At 39.1% G+C, this 16,956-nt stretch overlaps 3 protein-coding genes across 3 annotated transcripts in view; 1 reads left to right on the top strand and 2 right to left on the bottom strand.

Moving 5' to 3' along the window:
• Positions 1–129: 129 nt before the first annotated feature.
• Positions 130–7,944, bottom strand: LOC139943730 (lysophospholipid acyltransferase 7-like). The gene is made up of 7 exons (XM_071940488.1): positions 7,579–7,944; positions 6,697–6,823; positions 6,242–6,416; positions 5,409–5,604; positions 4,255–4,419; positions 3,360–3,527; positions 130–2,209 (listed from the first exon to the last, which is right to left on the bottom strand). Exons 1-7 carry the CDS (start codon positions 7,788–7,790, stop codon positions 1,858–1,860), a joined length of 1,395 nt encoding a protein of 464 aa, XP_071796589.1. The 5' UTR covers positions 7,791–7,944; the 3' UTR covers positions 130–1,857.
• A 707-nt stretch (positions 7,945–8,651) lies between these two features.
• On the bottom strand, positions 8,652–14,940 carry LOC139944093 (lysophospholipid acyltransferase 7-like). The gene is made up of 7 exons (XM_071941050.1): positions 14,342–14,940; positions 13,625–13,747; positions 12,483–12,654; positions 11,556–11,757; positions 10,840–11,004; positions 10,225–10,392; positions 8,652–9,856 (listed from the first exon to the last, which is right to left on the bottom strand). Exons 1-7 carry the CDS (start codon positions 14,564–14,566, stop codon positions 9,529–9,531), a joined length of 1,383 nt encoding a protein of 460 aa, XP_071797151.1. The 5' UTR covers positions 14,567–14,940; the 3' UTR covers positions 8,652–9,528.
• A 160-nt stretch (positions 14,941–15,100) lies between these two features.
• Positions 15,101–16,956, top strand: part of LOC139944062 (formin-like protein 3) — a 78,353-nt gene continuing 76,497 nt past the window's right edge. Inside the window, exon 1 of the mRNA XM_071941017.1 lies at positions 15,101–15,315. The gene's annotated coding sequence lies outside the window, so the exon portion shown is untranslated. The remainder of the gene's footprint in view (positions 15,316–16,956) is intronic.

Below are 16,956 nucleotides of genomic sequence, written 5' to 3'. Positions count from 1 at the left end.
GATTTTTAAACTAAATTCTATCATATTTTGTTTTGTAGGTGTCTGTGTGTACTTGCGCAATTAGTTTGAACTTCAGGAAAAATAACAAGCACATTACTCGGGTGGGATTCGAACACAAGACCTTTGCAACTCTAGAGCAGTGTCTTACCAACTAGCCCAGCGAGATTGTCAGGTAGCTTGAGGCTGTTTGAGCAGCGGGTACCGCAATGGTTTAATAGTATGTGAAATTTGCACGGGGGGTTCCATTATGTATATAAACTTTACGAAAGAGATGTTAAACACCAATACTTGTACAAAATTCTCAACCAAATGTGAGTTGAACGAATACAATTGTTTTTAATTAGACTGAAAGCATAGCCAAACCATGTGACAAAGAGACACTGAATTTAGTCAGAGAAGGATTCATATTGAGTAGAGATAATTGATGTGAATGATTTAGCAGACTTCTTGGCTGCCGATGCTGCATACTCACAAGGAGTTGAGATAGTTTCAGGAATGCTTAAAGACACTGGACACTATTGGTAATTGACAAAGACCAGTCTTCTCACTTACAATGTAGTGTATCTCAACATATGCATAAAATAACAAACCTGTGAAAATTTTATCTCAATTGGTCATCGAAGTTGCGAGATTACTATGGAAGAAAAAACACCGTTGTCCCACGAAGTTGTGTGCTTTCAGATGCTCCATTTCAAGACCTCACACATTCTAAATCTGAGGTCTTGAAATCAAATTCGTGGAAAATTACCTTTTCTCAAACACTACGTCACTTCAAATACTTATTTTGAGTAATTACCAATAGTGTCCACTGCCTTTAAGGACCAATGAACAACAGGGGTAGTAATAGTATAAGGCATAGACGCATAACTAATGTTCCTTTGATGGAACAGAAGAAAAAAAACGGGAAAAAAATGTTAAGTATATTCTTATTATCAATTAAAAATCTTTATTTTTCTCAAAACAATTCACACAATTTACAACAGTCATTAATCTTAAAATTATCAAATCAAAGTGTACTTTTGTAATGATTTAATTCCATAAATGGCAAGGCACAAATAAATGCTGTCAAAATACAATAACAATAATACACATTTATCACTAAACATACATCAGAAGCAATACATTTGGTATTGCTAAATGTTTTCTATCATGTCTGTTGTATATAAATTAAAATTTCAATCATAAATACCTTTTCGCTACTGTGTCGCTATTGGTTGAGAGCGCGTCATGTGGGTGTGTATAAACCTTTGTTTATGACCAGTAAAAAGTGTTGAAACATGGGCGCGACATGCAAGCTTGCACCTGTGCTTATAAGACAGTTTCTTCATTCCTATTGGTCAAGAGCACCGGCTGAAACAGTTGTGCCACATCATGTGATACGTGCGACGCGCACAGCATTCCCTTATAAGGAGTGGTTTACCTGAGGGCCTTTTCAAAGCTGGAGGGGTGTTGTGTTTAATAAAAGAAATCATTGAACAATTACAATTTTGCATTTATTTTACTTTTTAAACAAAAAGGTATTTAAGAATGGGCATCAAAGTGTATTGAATCAGTTTTCAACAAGTGGTTTAAACCCGCTGAGGCCTGGTTCTTGATAATTTACCTCGACTTCGTCTAGGTCTGTAAAGGGAAAAGAGGTGCTTGGGGTCACCTTCCCATCCTCTGACAGCAACCCCCCCCCCTTTATAACTTGAACTCTATACTTTCAAAACAAAAACCACATCAAACGGTAACTACAGAAAGACACATTTCAACTTGTGCGATTTTCAACTTAAAAATCAATGGAAATAAACTATTACTGGCATGTTTGCATACTTCATGCAAAGAGGTATGTTTCTTCAACTCATATATGGAATGTCAATCTTTTTTGTGCTCAGCGACTTTTCCCTCCCGAATTCTCTTCGGCCTGAACGCGTTCCCAACAAGAATGAAAACGGCAGTCATGACATGAACGATGAAGAAGGTGGACGCCCAATAGCGTAGTGTGGACCAGAATCCCAACAGTAAGAAGCCCATAGCGAGATACTCAAAGGCACGCATCCTGAAGAACCAATTGAGTTTGTCAAACCACCATGCATTGCTGTCTGTCCGGAAGGCCCGCGTCATGGCATCCTCAGCCAGTAGAACGATGGGAACAGTAAGGAAACTGAAGAAGTAGCCTGGATGGATGCCGTGCCAGTAGGCGCTGACGAACATTGTCACTGAGGTACTGTAAAACAAAGGGTGATATCAATTAAGAGCACCGAACTTAAACTAAAGTGTTTCTGATCAGTAGAGTGTGGGAGGGTTCGAGTCCTAGTCCTGACACCTGTGTCCTTCAGCAAGACATTTAATCACGACGCTTTGTCTTGGATTGGATGTAGAGCCATTGGTCCTATATATGTGTAACGCACATGAAAAAATCAAGTTCATTGCACTTCAAACAACCCAATTACACAACTTGTTATCTTCTCTTATCATCCAGGTATCTACCTGAAGGGGTTGATTACACATACATTTTTGTGACCTACATACATGGAGGACTGATAAGTTTCTGAGCCAATTTTAAGAGATTGATAATATTTAATTTGCTGCGAAGCAATTTGTGTCAAGCAGCTTTCAGGCAGTCCAATGGATTCAGCACTTAAGTAAAAAAGCACACTCATTCTGAGCATGAAGCCAAGCTAGCACCAACATCACAGCCAAATTGCATAAAGCTATTTAGCAGAAAGTATCGCTTAGTAAATTTCAGGTCTTACTTTTCACACAATGATGTACTCCCTTAGTTCTTGCTCGTTTGATATTTCTTTGTTCCTTTTTGTATTTGAGTTTACATCACAAACAGATGTGATCTTGAAGAAATAGTTGTTTTTATAAATGCCTTTTGTATTGTACTAAATCTTATAGTTGCATTACCAGTATATTGTATTGTATTAATATAACAAGTTATAACTTGGTTCAACTCTTTCCTTTTTCTTTGATGGCCCATCTGTTATTAAAGTACAATTTTTTACTTTTATACCAACCCAAGAAAAGTAACTAATTGTAATTATACTAGTACTCGTCTATATGCCGACAGTAGAAGACAGGGGACCACTCTAGGGGCCAGCCATCGTTTTAACCAAACTCTTCCTAACTTAGGATTAATCATAAAACCTACACATGTAAGTAGGACGAGTTAAGTTCTGTAACCGTTTAGCATTGAACCCATCCTAAGTTAGGGTGAGTTACTCGTCCTAACTAGAAATATGATTAATCTTAGCGTTTCGTGAAATCGGCTGTAGGCACGCCTTTGTATGAGTAGGATAACTCACAGCCAAGAAAGCCTTTGGTTTTAAGGGTTAGTGTCAAGAATAAAGCACAACCTTAATCTGACTTACCTCCATGCTCTCACAGGACACCGAACAAATATGTAGCTTTTCAGCCACCACTGCACCGTCATGTTCCAGTTACGCATCCCGTCCCTGAAGGTCGGTGTGGCATCACAGGCATACCAGTCAATGTTATGAATAGTCTTGTAGTTGTACTTGACAGTGGTTTGGTCTGAACTGTTGAAGACATAAAAAAATACATCAATTATGAACTGTTTGTAGTATGTTGATGCGTTCTCCTCATAACATCATACAGGCTGGTCCATTATGAATCGTCAGACAGTAGGAAGGTTGACTGGGTTCTGTGTTAGATGAAATCATTTGCAGGCTGCCGCAGTTTGTCTTTCATTCAAATCCACAGTGTATGATGTTGAGTGGCCACACAGTAGGAGGGTTGACTGTGTACTGAGTGGATATATTGATTTGCAGGCGGCTGAGTTTATCTTTTGTTCAAAACCATAGTACACGTTTATGATATTGAGTGGTCAGTAGGAGGGTTGACTGTGTACTGTTTAGACGATCTCATTTGAAGGCTGGCATAGCTTAATTTTCATTAAAATCCACAGTGAAAGATACTGAAAAGTCAGATAGTAGAAGGGGATGACTGTGTTTATTGCGTTGTTTATCGGTAAATGGTCAGACAGTAGAAGGATGACTGTACTCTGTAGTATGCATTAATAGGATAATATCATATTGCAGGTCTGGCACATTCTATCTATAATTCAAAACCACAGCGGATGATACTAAATGGTCAGACATTATTTATTTAATCTTAAATACTATAGTGGATGATTAGAAAGTTTAAAAGCTCAAAGTTAAACTGCATGTACACCAGTGTATACTCTTTACAAGAAAAAAGTGTTCATGCCCCTCAAAACAAGAACAGTGCTCCTATTGACTATACCTTTCAATCTGTGCTGGATCCACACTAGGCCCCTGGCCAACCTTTGGTTGTGTAGACACAGGGTAAGCTCCCAGAGTGGCAGACATACAAACACACTCGGACAAAATCCATGCAGAATACATACGAAGGCGGAAAAACATAAACATCGGAACCATGTAAAAAGTTCTGTGGAGATAGAGAGGACAGAAAGGTAACATGATGAAGTTTGATTTCCAGGTGCTCTTAAAAAGCATGATTGACCAATCTACTCATATGTCATAGATATTTGCAAAATTCATAGATATTTGCAAAATGGAAAAACTGCCTTGTCCTCTCAAAGAGGAAACTCCACCCTGGCATCCAACAGTCTACTGACCAGCCCCACAACAGAGGGCACTCTCACACAATGGGCAACCCACACAATAGACCGTGCAAGTCTCGCACGTAGCGAAACGAGAACTTAATTTGAAAAAATACATATTTTTGTACAAAACCAATTTGTATTGAAATTGTTATTTGTTAAAAAATTCTTAAAGATTATTATTTTTAACGTACTTTTTGTATAATTATTATTTTAATTCGTGTACATAATAATTGTTTTGTTTAAATTAACGTAAAAATTATACATTTATCGGGACGAGGATCGCTGCTTCGACATCGACCTGGATGGTTTTTCTAATAAACCCCGTTTGTGAATCACGTCCAATTGGTGCGATCATCACATAGGTTCAGCGATAATGGGAACATCAATTGGGTAATATTCTTAATTGTTTAGAGTAAACCGGAAACTGGAGGTCAAGTTTTTTTCTTTAGTTTTCTTCGTTAATTTGTTGAATTGATTTTACTTTTCTGTTTTTAATCACTTATTTTTACATTCCCAAGAACATATTCACTTTTAAGAGTCATAACTTATGTTAAACTAAAATTATTGACAGAACAAAATCTCCCCAACGTAAAACTCCATTAGGTTGGGACCACAATGGTCCCGGAAGTTCAATTTCTCGCGAGACTTGCACAGTCTATAACCATGAGGCAATCAACCTCAGGTCTCCTTTCAGGAGAACCAATCAGAGCATTGACCATGTTGACTGACTCTAACTGAAACCTCTGATCCCCCAATAGGCTCATATCTCTCACACTCTTCATGAAAAAATAAAGAAGATAAATTTACTCACTTGTACAGATACCCGTGTGTGTAAAACTCATTGGACTTGACGTACTCAATAGACATATAATGTGACATGACAAGGAACAGCAGACCGATGGGCACCAATGTCTTGAGACGTTCCATCAGTGGTTTAATGCTTGGTATATCCTTGGAGTTAGTACAGTGAATCATATCATGGTACGTCTTGTACTTGTAGTAGGGGCCTGGGGGTCAAGAAATCAAAAGGTGTAGTTATTATTACTATTTATTTAACCATTAACAAACAAAACACAATTAGAGGAGCAAATACTGTTGATATTTCTCGTAAATGTAGCATTCCCACGTAGCCCAGTGGTCTGCATTGGTGCAATTCAAGCTCAACGTTACGTAACTGTCTGTATGCAATAGTGAACTACGGTTAACAGCACTGGACTCAAATTCTGGTGTTTCTGATCAGCAGAGTGTGGGTTCAAGTCCCAGTCATGACACATGTTAACTGTGTCCTTAAGCAAGACACTGACCCAGGATGCTCCGTCCTTCGGATGGGACATACATGTAAAGCCTTTGGTCCTGTGTGTTATGTTACGCACGTGAAAGAACCCATAGTGCACTTATTGAAAGGAGAAGGGGTTCGCCCCAGTGTTCCTAGCAGTGACTGCTGTATGCACCTTAGCACATTGTAAACCCTTATAAGGTGCTGAATAATTGGGTCTCAGAATTCATCACTGCAATAACCTATCTTTATGAAAATTTGTATATACTCAGCGCCTTAAGTATGTTGTTTGGTAGATACGTGCGCTATATAAGACTTTAATATTATTCGTATTAATATTATTATCAAGACTATGGGTTAACCCTTACCTGTGATAATTCCAATGAAACAGAAACCATACTGGAACACATCAGTCACTCCTAGCTCTCCGATGATGGCAACGTATTTGTGTTTGCTAGGCTTTGCATCTTGTTGGCTAGGTTGTAGTGCGGGTTTGTTTTGAGTCATGTGAGAATCATGAACCTCAAATCCAACCCCAACAAGCTGTGTAGTGTGAGGAGAATCACAAGAACATGGGAGAGTTAAAGTTTCAGAGATATGGTAGAATTTTGCATCTGCAAATAGGATAGACCTGGTAAAAGTTAGTCTGCAATCATATTTTTGACTGCCTGATTGCAAAAGGCAATTTGCATGGCTGATACAGACAGAAACAACTGCGATCTCAGACTTGAAATCATGTCTAAAAACATGACAAACAGGGTTTAAAACAACTACCAAAATCACCCACTTTAGCCAATGTCAAAACTCAACTTGAAAAACGTACCTTAAGTGTTAAGAGAAGCTGTATTACATTGGAGAACGCTGTAGGGGCAGCCAGCCCAAAGAAGTGCCCGGCTCTGAAAAACGTCAGGTAGGCAAAACAAAAAGCAAAACACCAGACATGGCACTTTCTGTAACAAATAAAAAGATCCAAGCAAAATAATTAAATTTCAGAAATAATATCCCAACATTGAAGATATAGGCCTAGGGCTAGGCACTTGCTCAGTGCTAAGTACTAAGTAACTAAAAGTAACAGGTCCAATAAAATAGATAGTTTTCATAATGGTAGTAATCAAAAGGCTGTTAGTAGGGTTATCATAAGTCACAGGTTGAGGGTTTTAGTTCCGGTTGTGACACTTGAACAAAACACCTGAGCAATTCTCATCACGTTGACACCAGTCGTGATTGATTAGTTAGGGGATTTCAATGTCAATCATCAAGTTTTAATATGTTTACATACTTGTTGTACTTCTTATAAACAAATCAAACGAAGGTATTAAATTAAGGGCATGGCTGCGGCATGGCATCATTATTTTTTACAAATCAAAGAAAACAGCAAACAGGACAGGGTACCACAACACAACACAATAAATTGGTAATATTAATTTTAAAAGTTTATAAAGAAGATGTGCCCATCCCATTCTCATTATTCATTTCTACACCATTCAAACACTTCGTCCTCTAGTAGTACGTATGGCTAATACTACTTCTACTTGTATACGAGTAGTACTAGTACAGTAGTACATGTAGTACTACAGAATGAGTGTCATGCATTTTCAGTACAACCTTTACAAAACAAGGTCAACACATGTGTCTGTGATCAAATCAAGTTCCATTCTCTAAAACGACATAAGACTAAGTATTAAAAGTAAGAGACTCGGCTCACCTTGGGTTTACAAACTGTACAATAAAACCTGTAACTAGTGTTGTCAACACCGAATGATACGCCTGCCAGCCACACAGCCCCAGCACCATCGACACTCCAACACAAGTACAAAGTAACTGCTTTTGCTGTGGACTTTGTGCATGTTTGACGACGTGTCCAAGCCCCAGTGAAATGCATAACATACACAGGTAAATCAGCTCAGTCGGTGACATTGTTGTTTTGGTTTTCAACAAACAAGACAGAAGTGAAACTGTCCAGTCAGTGTCACTCAATCAGTGTTCTTCCTGTTGAACGCTAGAGTCAACATGGACACATGATTTTCCAAACGCCGGTCCTGTTGTATTACCTAGGATTGCTAGGCCGGTTAAGTACATGTAGCAATGAAAACAAGAATCAAGTTCTTGAAGGGAAAAAACAACAACACTCAAAAGTCTGTCAATAGAGGGCGGCCTTACTTTTACCGGAAGGGGGCTCGGGGGCGTGGCGGTGGGATGGGGAGGGGGCGTGGCGGTGGGATGGGAAGAGAGCGGTAATATGGGACGCATTGGCCATTATACACAGAATACAATGCCACTGTAGTTGTTGCTATTAACTGTATTGTAACCAGCTTTCACCCATTTGCAAAAGCAAGATAAGGTGTACTTTTCCATTCCCAATGATGATCCACCCTTTTTTAGAGAAAGGGTGTCATTTATCGTACCCCCCCCCTCAAACTTTTAAAAATTGTGTTATTACCAGCTGAACAGAAATACAACATCTGCTACAGTTTGTTTAGTAACAATAGCAATTATATAACAACTGTTTTGCTACTCTCTCCATCTTTTGTGTTGTTTTCCCATGATTTGGGGCAAACAAGTAAAAAAAAAAAAAAAAAGTTCTATATAAACTCTGCTTTGAGGGTTCGGGTGGCTATCAGCCGAGCAGTAGTGCCTAGAGTTCCGATGGCTTATTCATTCCATGATAAGGGTTATGTGTGTTTAAATCCCAGTCATGGGTGTCGTTGAGCAAGACCCCTAGTTGCTTCTCTGCATCCAGGAATAAGTTGAAAGTGTGAGAAACAGTTCCCTCTGAAGTGACGTAGTTTTATAACCACCTTTTATTTCATCTTTATTTTTCACTACAACTTACATAAGTGTAAACAAAAACTGCAAACACTATATCTTTGACAATAGTTACTTGTTGTAAAATACAAAACCATAAGTTTGTTAATATCTATTTTTTTCAAATGAGTTGCCAAAAAATATTGTACTTTGGCAATTGTTAAGAACTGAATTCCTTAAACTTGATTTATTATACATGAAAGAACTCTGTAATAAAACATGAGCAAATGTTTGTCAGTAAATAGTGCCACTCTATTCTTCTCCCAGCCTTGAAGGCAGGTTGTTTGAAAGACAAATTATGGTTACACATACAAAACATATCCCTAGTATCTTTGGTTTGTTCCTTACTTCATACAAAATGTTTAAAAGAAAGCCCTATTGGTGAAACTATAATACTTTATAGAAAATACATGGTGCAAAAAGATATCAATATCAAAATATATGTTTAGAAAATAGTTCTTTCAAAATACTTCGAGTAGAAAAATATGGAAAAATCAAATACTTCAATGTCTGTCACTTTACAGTATAGTAATCTACACACAATAATCACATTAACATTTCTAACCTCATCTTTCTACTCAAAGGTTTCCCTGAAGACTATGTGCCAAAAATAGTATGAAAAACAGTTATGAGTACCATATCTGTAAATGTATGTACCATAACCTTTAAATGTAGTATATGTGCTATCAAATAAAATTATCCCAAAACAATTCTCTTTCACCGTGCTCATAAAGTTGTAGGGTCTCCCTACAGTCAACTAAAAGAAAAGTACAGAAAAGAAGATCACCAACAACGGGCTAGATTAGATTCCTACGACAAGTCCTAAGCTCTTTGTGAAATCGAGCCCAGATCATTCAACTTTCTGTGCGGGCTTCAGCGGTGGTTTACAGGTATAAGAAATGACTAGGAACAAACCAGTAAGGGCAAATCCAAGGAAGTACGTCGACGCCCAGTAGTTAATCGTCTCCCAGAACCCTTGTAGCAAGAAGCCCATGATGATGTACTGGAAAGTGTAGACTTTTAACAACCAGCCGATCTTATCGTACCAGGAGCCGTCGATGCGGAATCTCTTCATCCTGTCCTCGGCTAGGAGGATGATGGGAACGATGAGAAAGCACATGAAGTAGCCTGGGTAGAGTCCGTGCCAGAAACAGCTGACCAGGAATGTGATGAAGGTCCTGGGGGTTGAAGTTGTGAAGGATGTGTGAATAAAGTTGAAAGAAAATCTTGATAAATACCGAACTCAAGCTCTGGTGTTTCTGTTCAACAGAGTGTGGGTTCGAATCCCTGTCAGGACACTTTTGTCCCTGAGCAAGACACTTTACTATAATTGCTTCTCTCTCCACCCAGGGGTAAATGGGTACCTGTGAGGGCAGAGATGGTTCTTGTGATTGATTAGCTTAGTGCGCTACATATTTGGCGGCACAGGCTGTATACTCCCCAGGGAGCTGAGATGGAATAAGTAATGAGATGGCCCAGTGATCAGGGTAATAATGTTGGAAGCGCTTTGAGACATGGTGTATAGAGATATATAAATAGCCATTACCTTCCGGTTTTGGTAGGAAATCGATCGTAGACATAACTCTTAAGCCACCACTGCACGGTCATGTTCCAATATCGCATTGCAGTACGGAAGTCACCTAATGTCTCACACTGATAAACATCAATGTTTTCTATCGTTGCATAGCTGTACTCCACTGGCTTAGAGGTCATACTGTACAAGAAAACAACATGTTAATGAAGATCGGATGTGAAGCCACTGATTCGCAGAAAAGATAGATATGTAAGTGATAGATAAAATGGTTTATTCATTGTTTCAAAAATATGAAGAGACATCACAATCAGATAATTGAATCGCGTCCGATTTTACAATAAGTCAATACAAAATTCATTACATCAAAATACTAGCCAAGAACCCTAATGGGAAGAAAACCCCAGATATTTATTCCAGGGAAAACCCGTACGATCACGTAGGATCTGAAAATCATATCCACATACATGTAGTACTCCTGGCGGGAATCAAATTTGGGTGCTAGGCAAGGAAAGAGACCACTAGCCCACATCATTGAAATAATGTAAGAAGTTACTAGAGCTTCCCATCCACTTTCTTCAACAAAACAATACAATAAAATTAGCTATAATCTTGATAAATTGAGCTTACCTTCCCTTGTGTGTCAGTTCCACACACGGTCCTTTTCCAGGCCTTGGTTTGGTTGATGCAGGATAGGCTCCTAGTGTTGCTGATATGCAGACGCTCTCTGCCATTAACCATGCAGCATAGAGACGTAGACGAACCATAGTGGTTATTGGCACTGCATAGAGGATCCTGTCAAAAAATATAAAAAAATCAATGCATTAGTACCAGGAAGCTGCGCATGGCACTTGACGTCACCTTAATCTCAATTAAGATCAGGGAGAGGAGGATGGGTCTGGTAGGCCACTGCAATCCACACCCGGAGCAGGCAGCTCATCACACCATCCTGAGGGAGCCAAATCAGGGAAACTGGCAGAAGGGGAGGGAGGCAAGCCACATTCATCAACCCTTTGCTGGGGGATGTTTGCCTCGACATAGGAGAGATGAGGTCCCTAATGCTGGACAGGGAAGAGTAGAGGGCTGCCGTCAAGTCCCGAGTTGGTGTAGGATAGACTACGCCCTCGCATTGCATCGCAGTGCCTCAGACAACTACCCCACAAACCAACACTAACTTTTGAATTTCATTTGAATTGTCCTACCATTGGAGGAAAACAAACTGGTGCCTGATCCACCACAGTAGGGGCCCACCTAAAATGCAGATCTAGCTCATTATTAAGCTTTAAAGCAAATTAGTGTGTACGGGTTATGTGCACTCCAGCTTCAAAGCTTGACTTCTTGCTTACCTGTAGAAATATCCATAGGAGTAGAACTCTTGTGAAGTGAAGAACTTGACCGACGTACATTTCAAACTTGACAAGAGTACAAATAATGTGGCAATGGGTAGCAGCAATTTGATTCTCTGAACTATTGGTCTGATGGTTGGAATTGAACTTGAATGTTTACATTGCAGCATGTCATGGTACGTTTTGTAAGTATAGTAGGGACCTGTAATATAACATAAAAAAGGAACCATGATCATTAACTCAGTTGAAATACCATAATGTAGTAACGTAATGTCAAGAAACAGAGCAGGCCTCTGGCTGTACATGGAGTTACTTCATGCATGCACCCTCCCTCCAGATTGTGGAAAGCGCGCCCATACAAACAGTAACTGGGTGATTGTACAGCACTTCCCTTGCTTTGATCATGAAAACAGAACCCCTATAAGTGCACATTTGTTTTGCCCATGGTGGATTCCTAAAATTCCAGCAATAATAAATATGTGGCATTATCTCAGACTGAAACATTTCTCTATCTGATTGGTACTGGTTTATTTACAGTAACCTAGTACTAGAATTATCAGTAAGCTGTTAAACTTGAGGACAAGTCGAAAATGGTTTGTCACAGTGATAGTCGAGTCAAGGTAGTGGCAGAATAATTCAGGTTTTTGTGATCGAATACAGCTCTGGCGAGATCACCGCTCTCGTGGGAAGCTGCAGGCTACCGACTACTCCCCCATTGAATGAGACTGCACTTCAGCGCGAGAGCAGTAGTCTCGCTGTGGCCTGCAGTCTCGCGAGAATATCGCCATTGTCTCTGGAATCATGGCAGACAATTAATGACTTGTCAACAAGTAGAGTGGACTGTCAGATTGAATCTTCCTTTTTCTTGTTTGTAATTACTAATCCTGTACTTTCTCTAGAAAAATCCAGGAGAGTTTTCTTAATTACCTGTGAAAAGTCCGATAAAGCTGAAGGCATATTGGAAGATTTCAGTGGCATCAAGCTCTGTAATGGTAGCTTCTTGGTGGGGTTTAATGTTCTGGTTATAATCACCATTTTCATGCTTTCTGTTGACAGGAGAGGCATGTGAATCATATACCTCAAATGATACACCAACGAGCTGTAAATAAAAAATCTGTAAGTATTAAATACCTTTAAAGGCAGTGGACACTATTGGTAATTACTCAAAATAATTATTAGCATAAAACATTTCTTGGTGACGAGTAATGGGGAGAGGTTGATGGTATAAAACATTGTGCGAAACGGCTCCCTCTGAAGTGCCATAGTTTTCGAGAAAGAAGTAATTTTCTGCGAATTTGATTTCGAGACCTCAGATTTAGAACTTGAGGTCTCGAAATCAACCATCTAAACGCACACAACTTCGTGTGACAAAGGTGTTTTTTCTTTCATTATTATTTTGCAACTTCGATGACCGATTAAGCTCAATTTTTCACAGGTTTGTTATTTTATGCATATGTTGAGATACACCAACTGTGAAGACTAGTCTTTGACAATTACCAATAGTGTCCACTGCCTTTAAAAGCAAACCAGTAATTAGATCATTACACCCCAAAACAAGTCAGCTGCAACAGCCTGATAAAGTACTTTTTAATTTCTTGTCAAGGCCAAAAACAATAAACTAAAAATTTGTTTTGCTTCATTGATATCTTGAAAAGGATCGTTCCACTTTTTTGATTAAAAACCGTAATAAAGACCATTTCTATTTCTACTTCTAGAAGTCGCATCCCCTTAAGGTGATCCCACACTTTTGATATAAGCCTAACAACTGTGCACGCTGTACACTCACAAAAACATTGTACATGTATGTATTGGCTGCCTGTAGTGCATTAATAAGTGTACGGTCATGGTAATGGTGGTAGTGTAAGGCACCACAAACAAGTAACAATTGATGCAAATTGGTACACGCAAAGTAGTTTAAATGCAAAGCGGTATGTACATTTTGCAAACTGTAGTTAAATTATTGTATAGTTCCACTGTACAAAAAACGTGTTAGTGTCTTTTAAAGTTGATACCTTGCATTCTCTTTGCGTTTGTACACTACAATATGAAATCCAGCCCTACTTCTTTACCCGTAATGTCAGGAGGAGTTGAACAACGTTTGGGAAGGCAGACGGTGCAGTGAAGCCAATGAGATAACCCAACCTGAAGAACGCCAGGTAGGAAAAGCAGAACGCAAAACACCAGATGTGACACTTCCTATCAAATCAAAACAATGACAAAGATTAAACATACTATTAAGATGGGTTATTTTTAACTGACCATGTCTTGGGTCAGAGCAGAACATAGAATTTGAAAAATATTACTCAACATACCCTGACTCCTGACTCCTGAATAAAAAATCTTGACACATTTTTCAATAATAAATAGACCTTGTATTTTAATGTAAGTTATATTGCCAACCGTATTTGCAGGGTTGCTTGCAGTTGCAACATCTCTTCTTGTCAATACTGCACACCCCTCTGGCTGCCACTGGGCTTGCACAAACATGTGTACAACTACTACTTTACTTCGGCCTACCTCCATGCTTCAGCAGTTCTAAATAGTATCCTCCCCTACTTCTCTAAGTGATAAGTCTAAGTTTGTTGTTGTTTTTCAAAAAGCTGACATCCCTGAAAACCGTTTACTTTACTTATTGCAATTTTGTACATTATTTAAACACCATAAAAAAAGTTCAATGTGACCCCCTTCATTCATAACACCATGGAGGTATAGGCTACCTCCATGATAACACACACCATCTTTTTAGTTGGCCAGTGATCCTTTTTTAACTTTTTAATTTTACCCACCTGTTTCGTGTTTGGACCAACGAGACAAATGATGGTCGCAGTGGCTGCCGTGCACAACACCGAGTGGTAGGCCTGCCACCCACACAGGCAGACAACCAGAGCCACACCGACGGATGTGCAGATGAACTGTTTCTCTCCTGGGCTGTTCAAATGCTTTATAAATTGACCGAAAACTAGAGAAATTAACAGCACGAAAACGTAAATAAACTCGGTTCCCAACAACATCGTGTAAACAACTCTCAAACTTTAGTGCGAACTTTTAGCTGGTTCCCATTTTAAAACTGTGCGTAAACTTCGGTAAACCTTTGGTTACCAGTGGACTGTTAGTAAGCCGTCTGTAGAGGGCGGCATACCAACTTCCGGGATAAAAGACTTCAAGCCAATTGCGGCGCGTGATACGAATTATCATTATAAAAATAAGTTTTATTGTAGGTCTACGGCCAAAAATACCGACTGGAGAGTGACAAACGTTGAACTTGAAATGGAGAAGATCGACGCTTACCAAAATGGCTGCCTCTGAATGTAAAAATGCCACCTCCTGGCCAAACAAGAACTGGCAAAATCACCATCAACTTCCACTTGGTTGGACTCCCCGATCCGCACGTGCCACGTTAGTACGCGTTGCACACAATTTACAACAGATGGATTCCTTCCTCCATGGATGATACACACACCACGTTTATCTACGAGAATTGCAGATAAAAAAGGACAATATTGTCAACGATTACTGCATGCGGTAAACCGCCGACGAACCTGACTGCTTATGTATGTATTCATGAAAAAATGCAGGGATTCCAAAAGTAACACTAGCAGAGATGCGAAAAACACTGGAGCAAGAGCATGAAACGAGAAGGCCTCCAATCAATAGCCTGCGCCTATAACCGCCGAGTGGCTACCACTACGGACTCAGGGGGGAGCTCGGAGAAAGATCTATGCATTTATGTCCCACAATGTTAAAGATGACTGAAATACAAGTAAGTAGAGAGGGTGGACACCAATTTCCGGAGAATTATAAGCAACCTGTGTACGTTTGATAACTAATTAGGACCTATATCTATGACTCCAAAAGTTAATGGCCAATATATAAACCTTCCTTGAGTTGTACTAATAATTAAAGTTCACGGGGAACTGATACTATTACTAATTATAAACATTGTTAGAAACGACCTCTTTCGGATGAGAACAATATAGTTTTTGAGAAGTGGTAGTTTCGAACGCAAAATTTGATCTGAAAATATCTGAAATCACACAATTAAATCCATTGGTGTTTTTTGTGCTCCCAATTTTTTTCTTCTTGCAACTTCGATGAACAAAATGCGCCAAAACTGTCACAGGTTTGTTTTTATTACGCATGTTTGGATACGAGGATCCCTGTCTTTGCGCCTGGCCACAGGGTCAATCCACTTCGTATCCTCATGATACGAAGCGAGTCTAGTCTTTGACAGCTATATCAAAAGTATCTCTTGAACATACCCCCAATACCACTTGCTAATAGCCTATACTTTTGGTGAGCTTCTTGTACTTGATCATTTATGACTAAAGTAGTCCTCATATATGAGGACTACGCCTATTCTGAAATATGGTTCCGCGCGGGCACAATCGAGATGATTATGGGTTGTGCGTTTGAATTGTTTGTATAGACAATTTTGTAAGTTGGGTCTATGATTTTTAAAAAGAGACTATACAATTGTAAATATTTATTAATTAATTTATTTATTTAAAAATCTTTATACAGGATACAAAAATCAGCACAAGAGCTGTTTTACATTATGGTCCTGTGTTAAAAAAATAAAAAAAATAAATAAACTAAAAACATAATACTTACAGCAACCCTTCGGAAGACACTAAATACTAAACTCCACAGCGGTTCGGCCCATCGGAATATACCCGAGCGAGAATGACCTGATGACGTCATTTTGCATATGCTTGCATCTTTTAGACATGGAAATATTAACAACCAGGTCCTAATGGTTAGTCCACTCTTATGTAACAACTCCCCAAACCTGCTGCTACAAATGTACTTGAATAAAGAGGTCTGAAGCAGTGCTTGCATCTTTTAAACATGAAAATATAAACAACCAGGTCCCAGTGGTTAGTCCACTCTTATGTAACAACTCCCCAAACCTGCTGCTACAAATGTACTTGAATAAAGAGGTCTGAAGCAGTGCTTGCATCTTTTAAACATGAAAATATAAACAACCAGGTCCCAGTGGTTAGTCCACTCTTCTGTAACAACTCCCCAAACCTGCTGCTACAAATGTACTTTAATATAGAGGTCTGAAGCAGTACTGATCTTTTAGACATGAAAATATTAACAACCAGGTCCTAGTGGTTAGTCCACTCTTATGTAACAACTCCCCAAACCTGCTGCTACAAATGTACTTGAATAAAGAGGTCTGAAGCAGTGCTTGCATCTTTTAAACATGAAAATATAAACAACCAGGTCCCAGTGGTTAGTCCACTCTTATGTAACAACTCCCCAAACCTGCTGCTACAAATGTATTTTAATATAGAGGTCTGAAGCAGTACTGATCTTTTAGACATGAAAATATTAACACCCAGGTCCCAGTGGTTAGTCCACTCTTATGTAACAACTCCCCAACCTGCTGCGTGGG

This window comes from Asterias amurensis, chromosome 11 (assembly GCF_032118995.1).
Source record: "Asterias amurensis chromosome 11, ASM3211899v1".
Taxonomy (NCBI): domain Eukaryota; kingdom Metazoa; phylum Echinodermata; class Asteroidea; order Forcipulatida; family Asteriidae; genus Asterias; species Asterias amurensis.
Note: the sequence above shows the minus strand (reverse complement) of the source record. Positions and strands in the feature narration are given on the sequence as shown.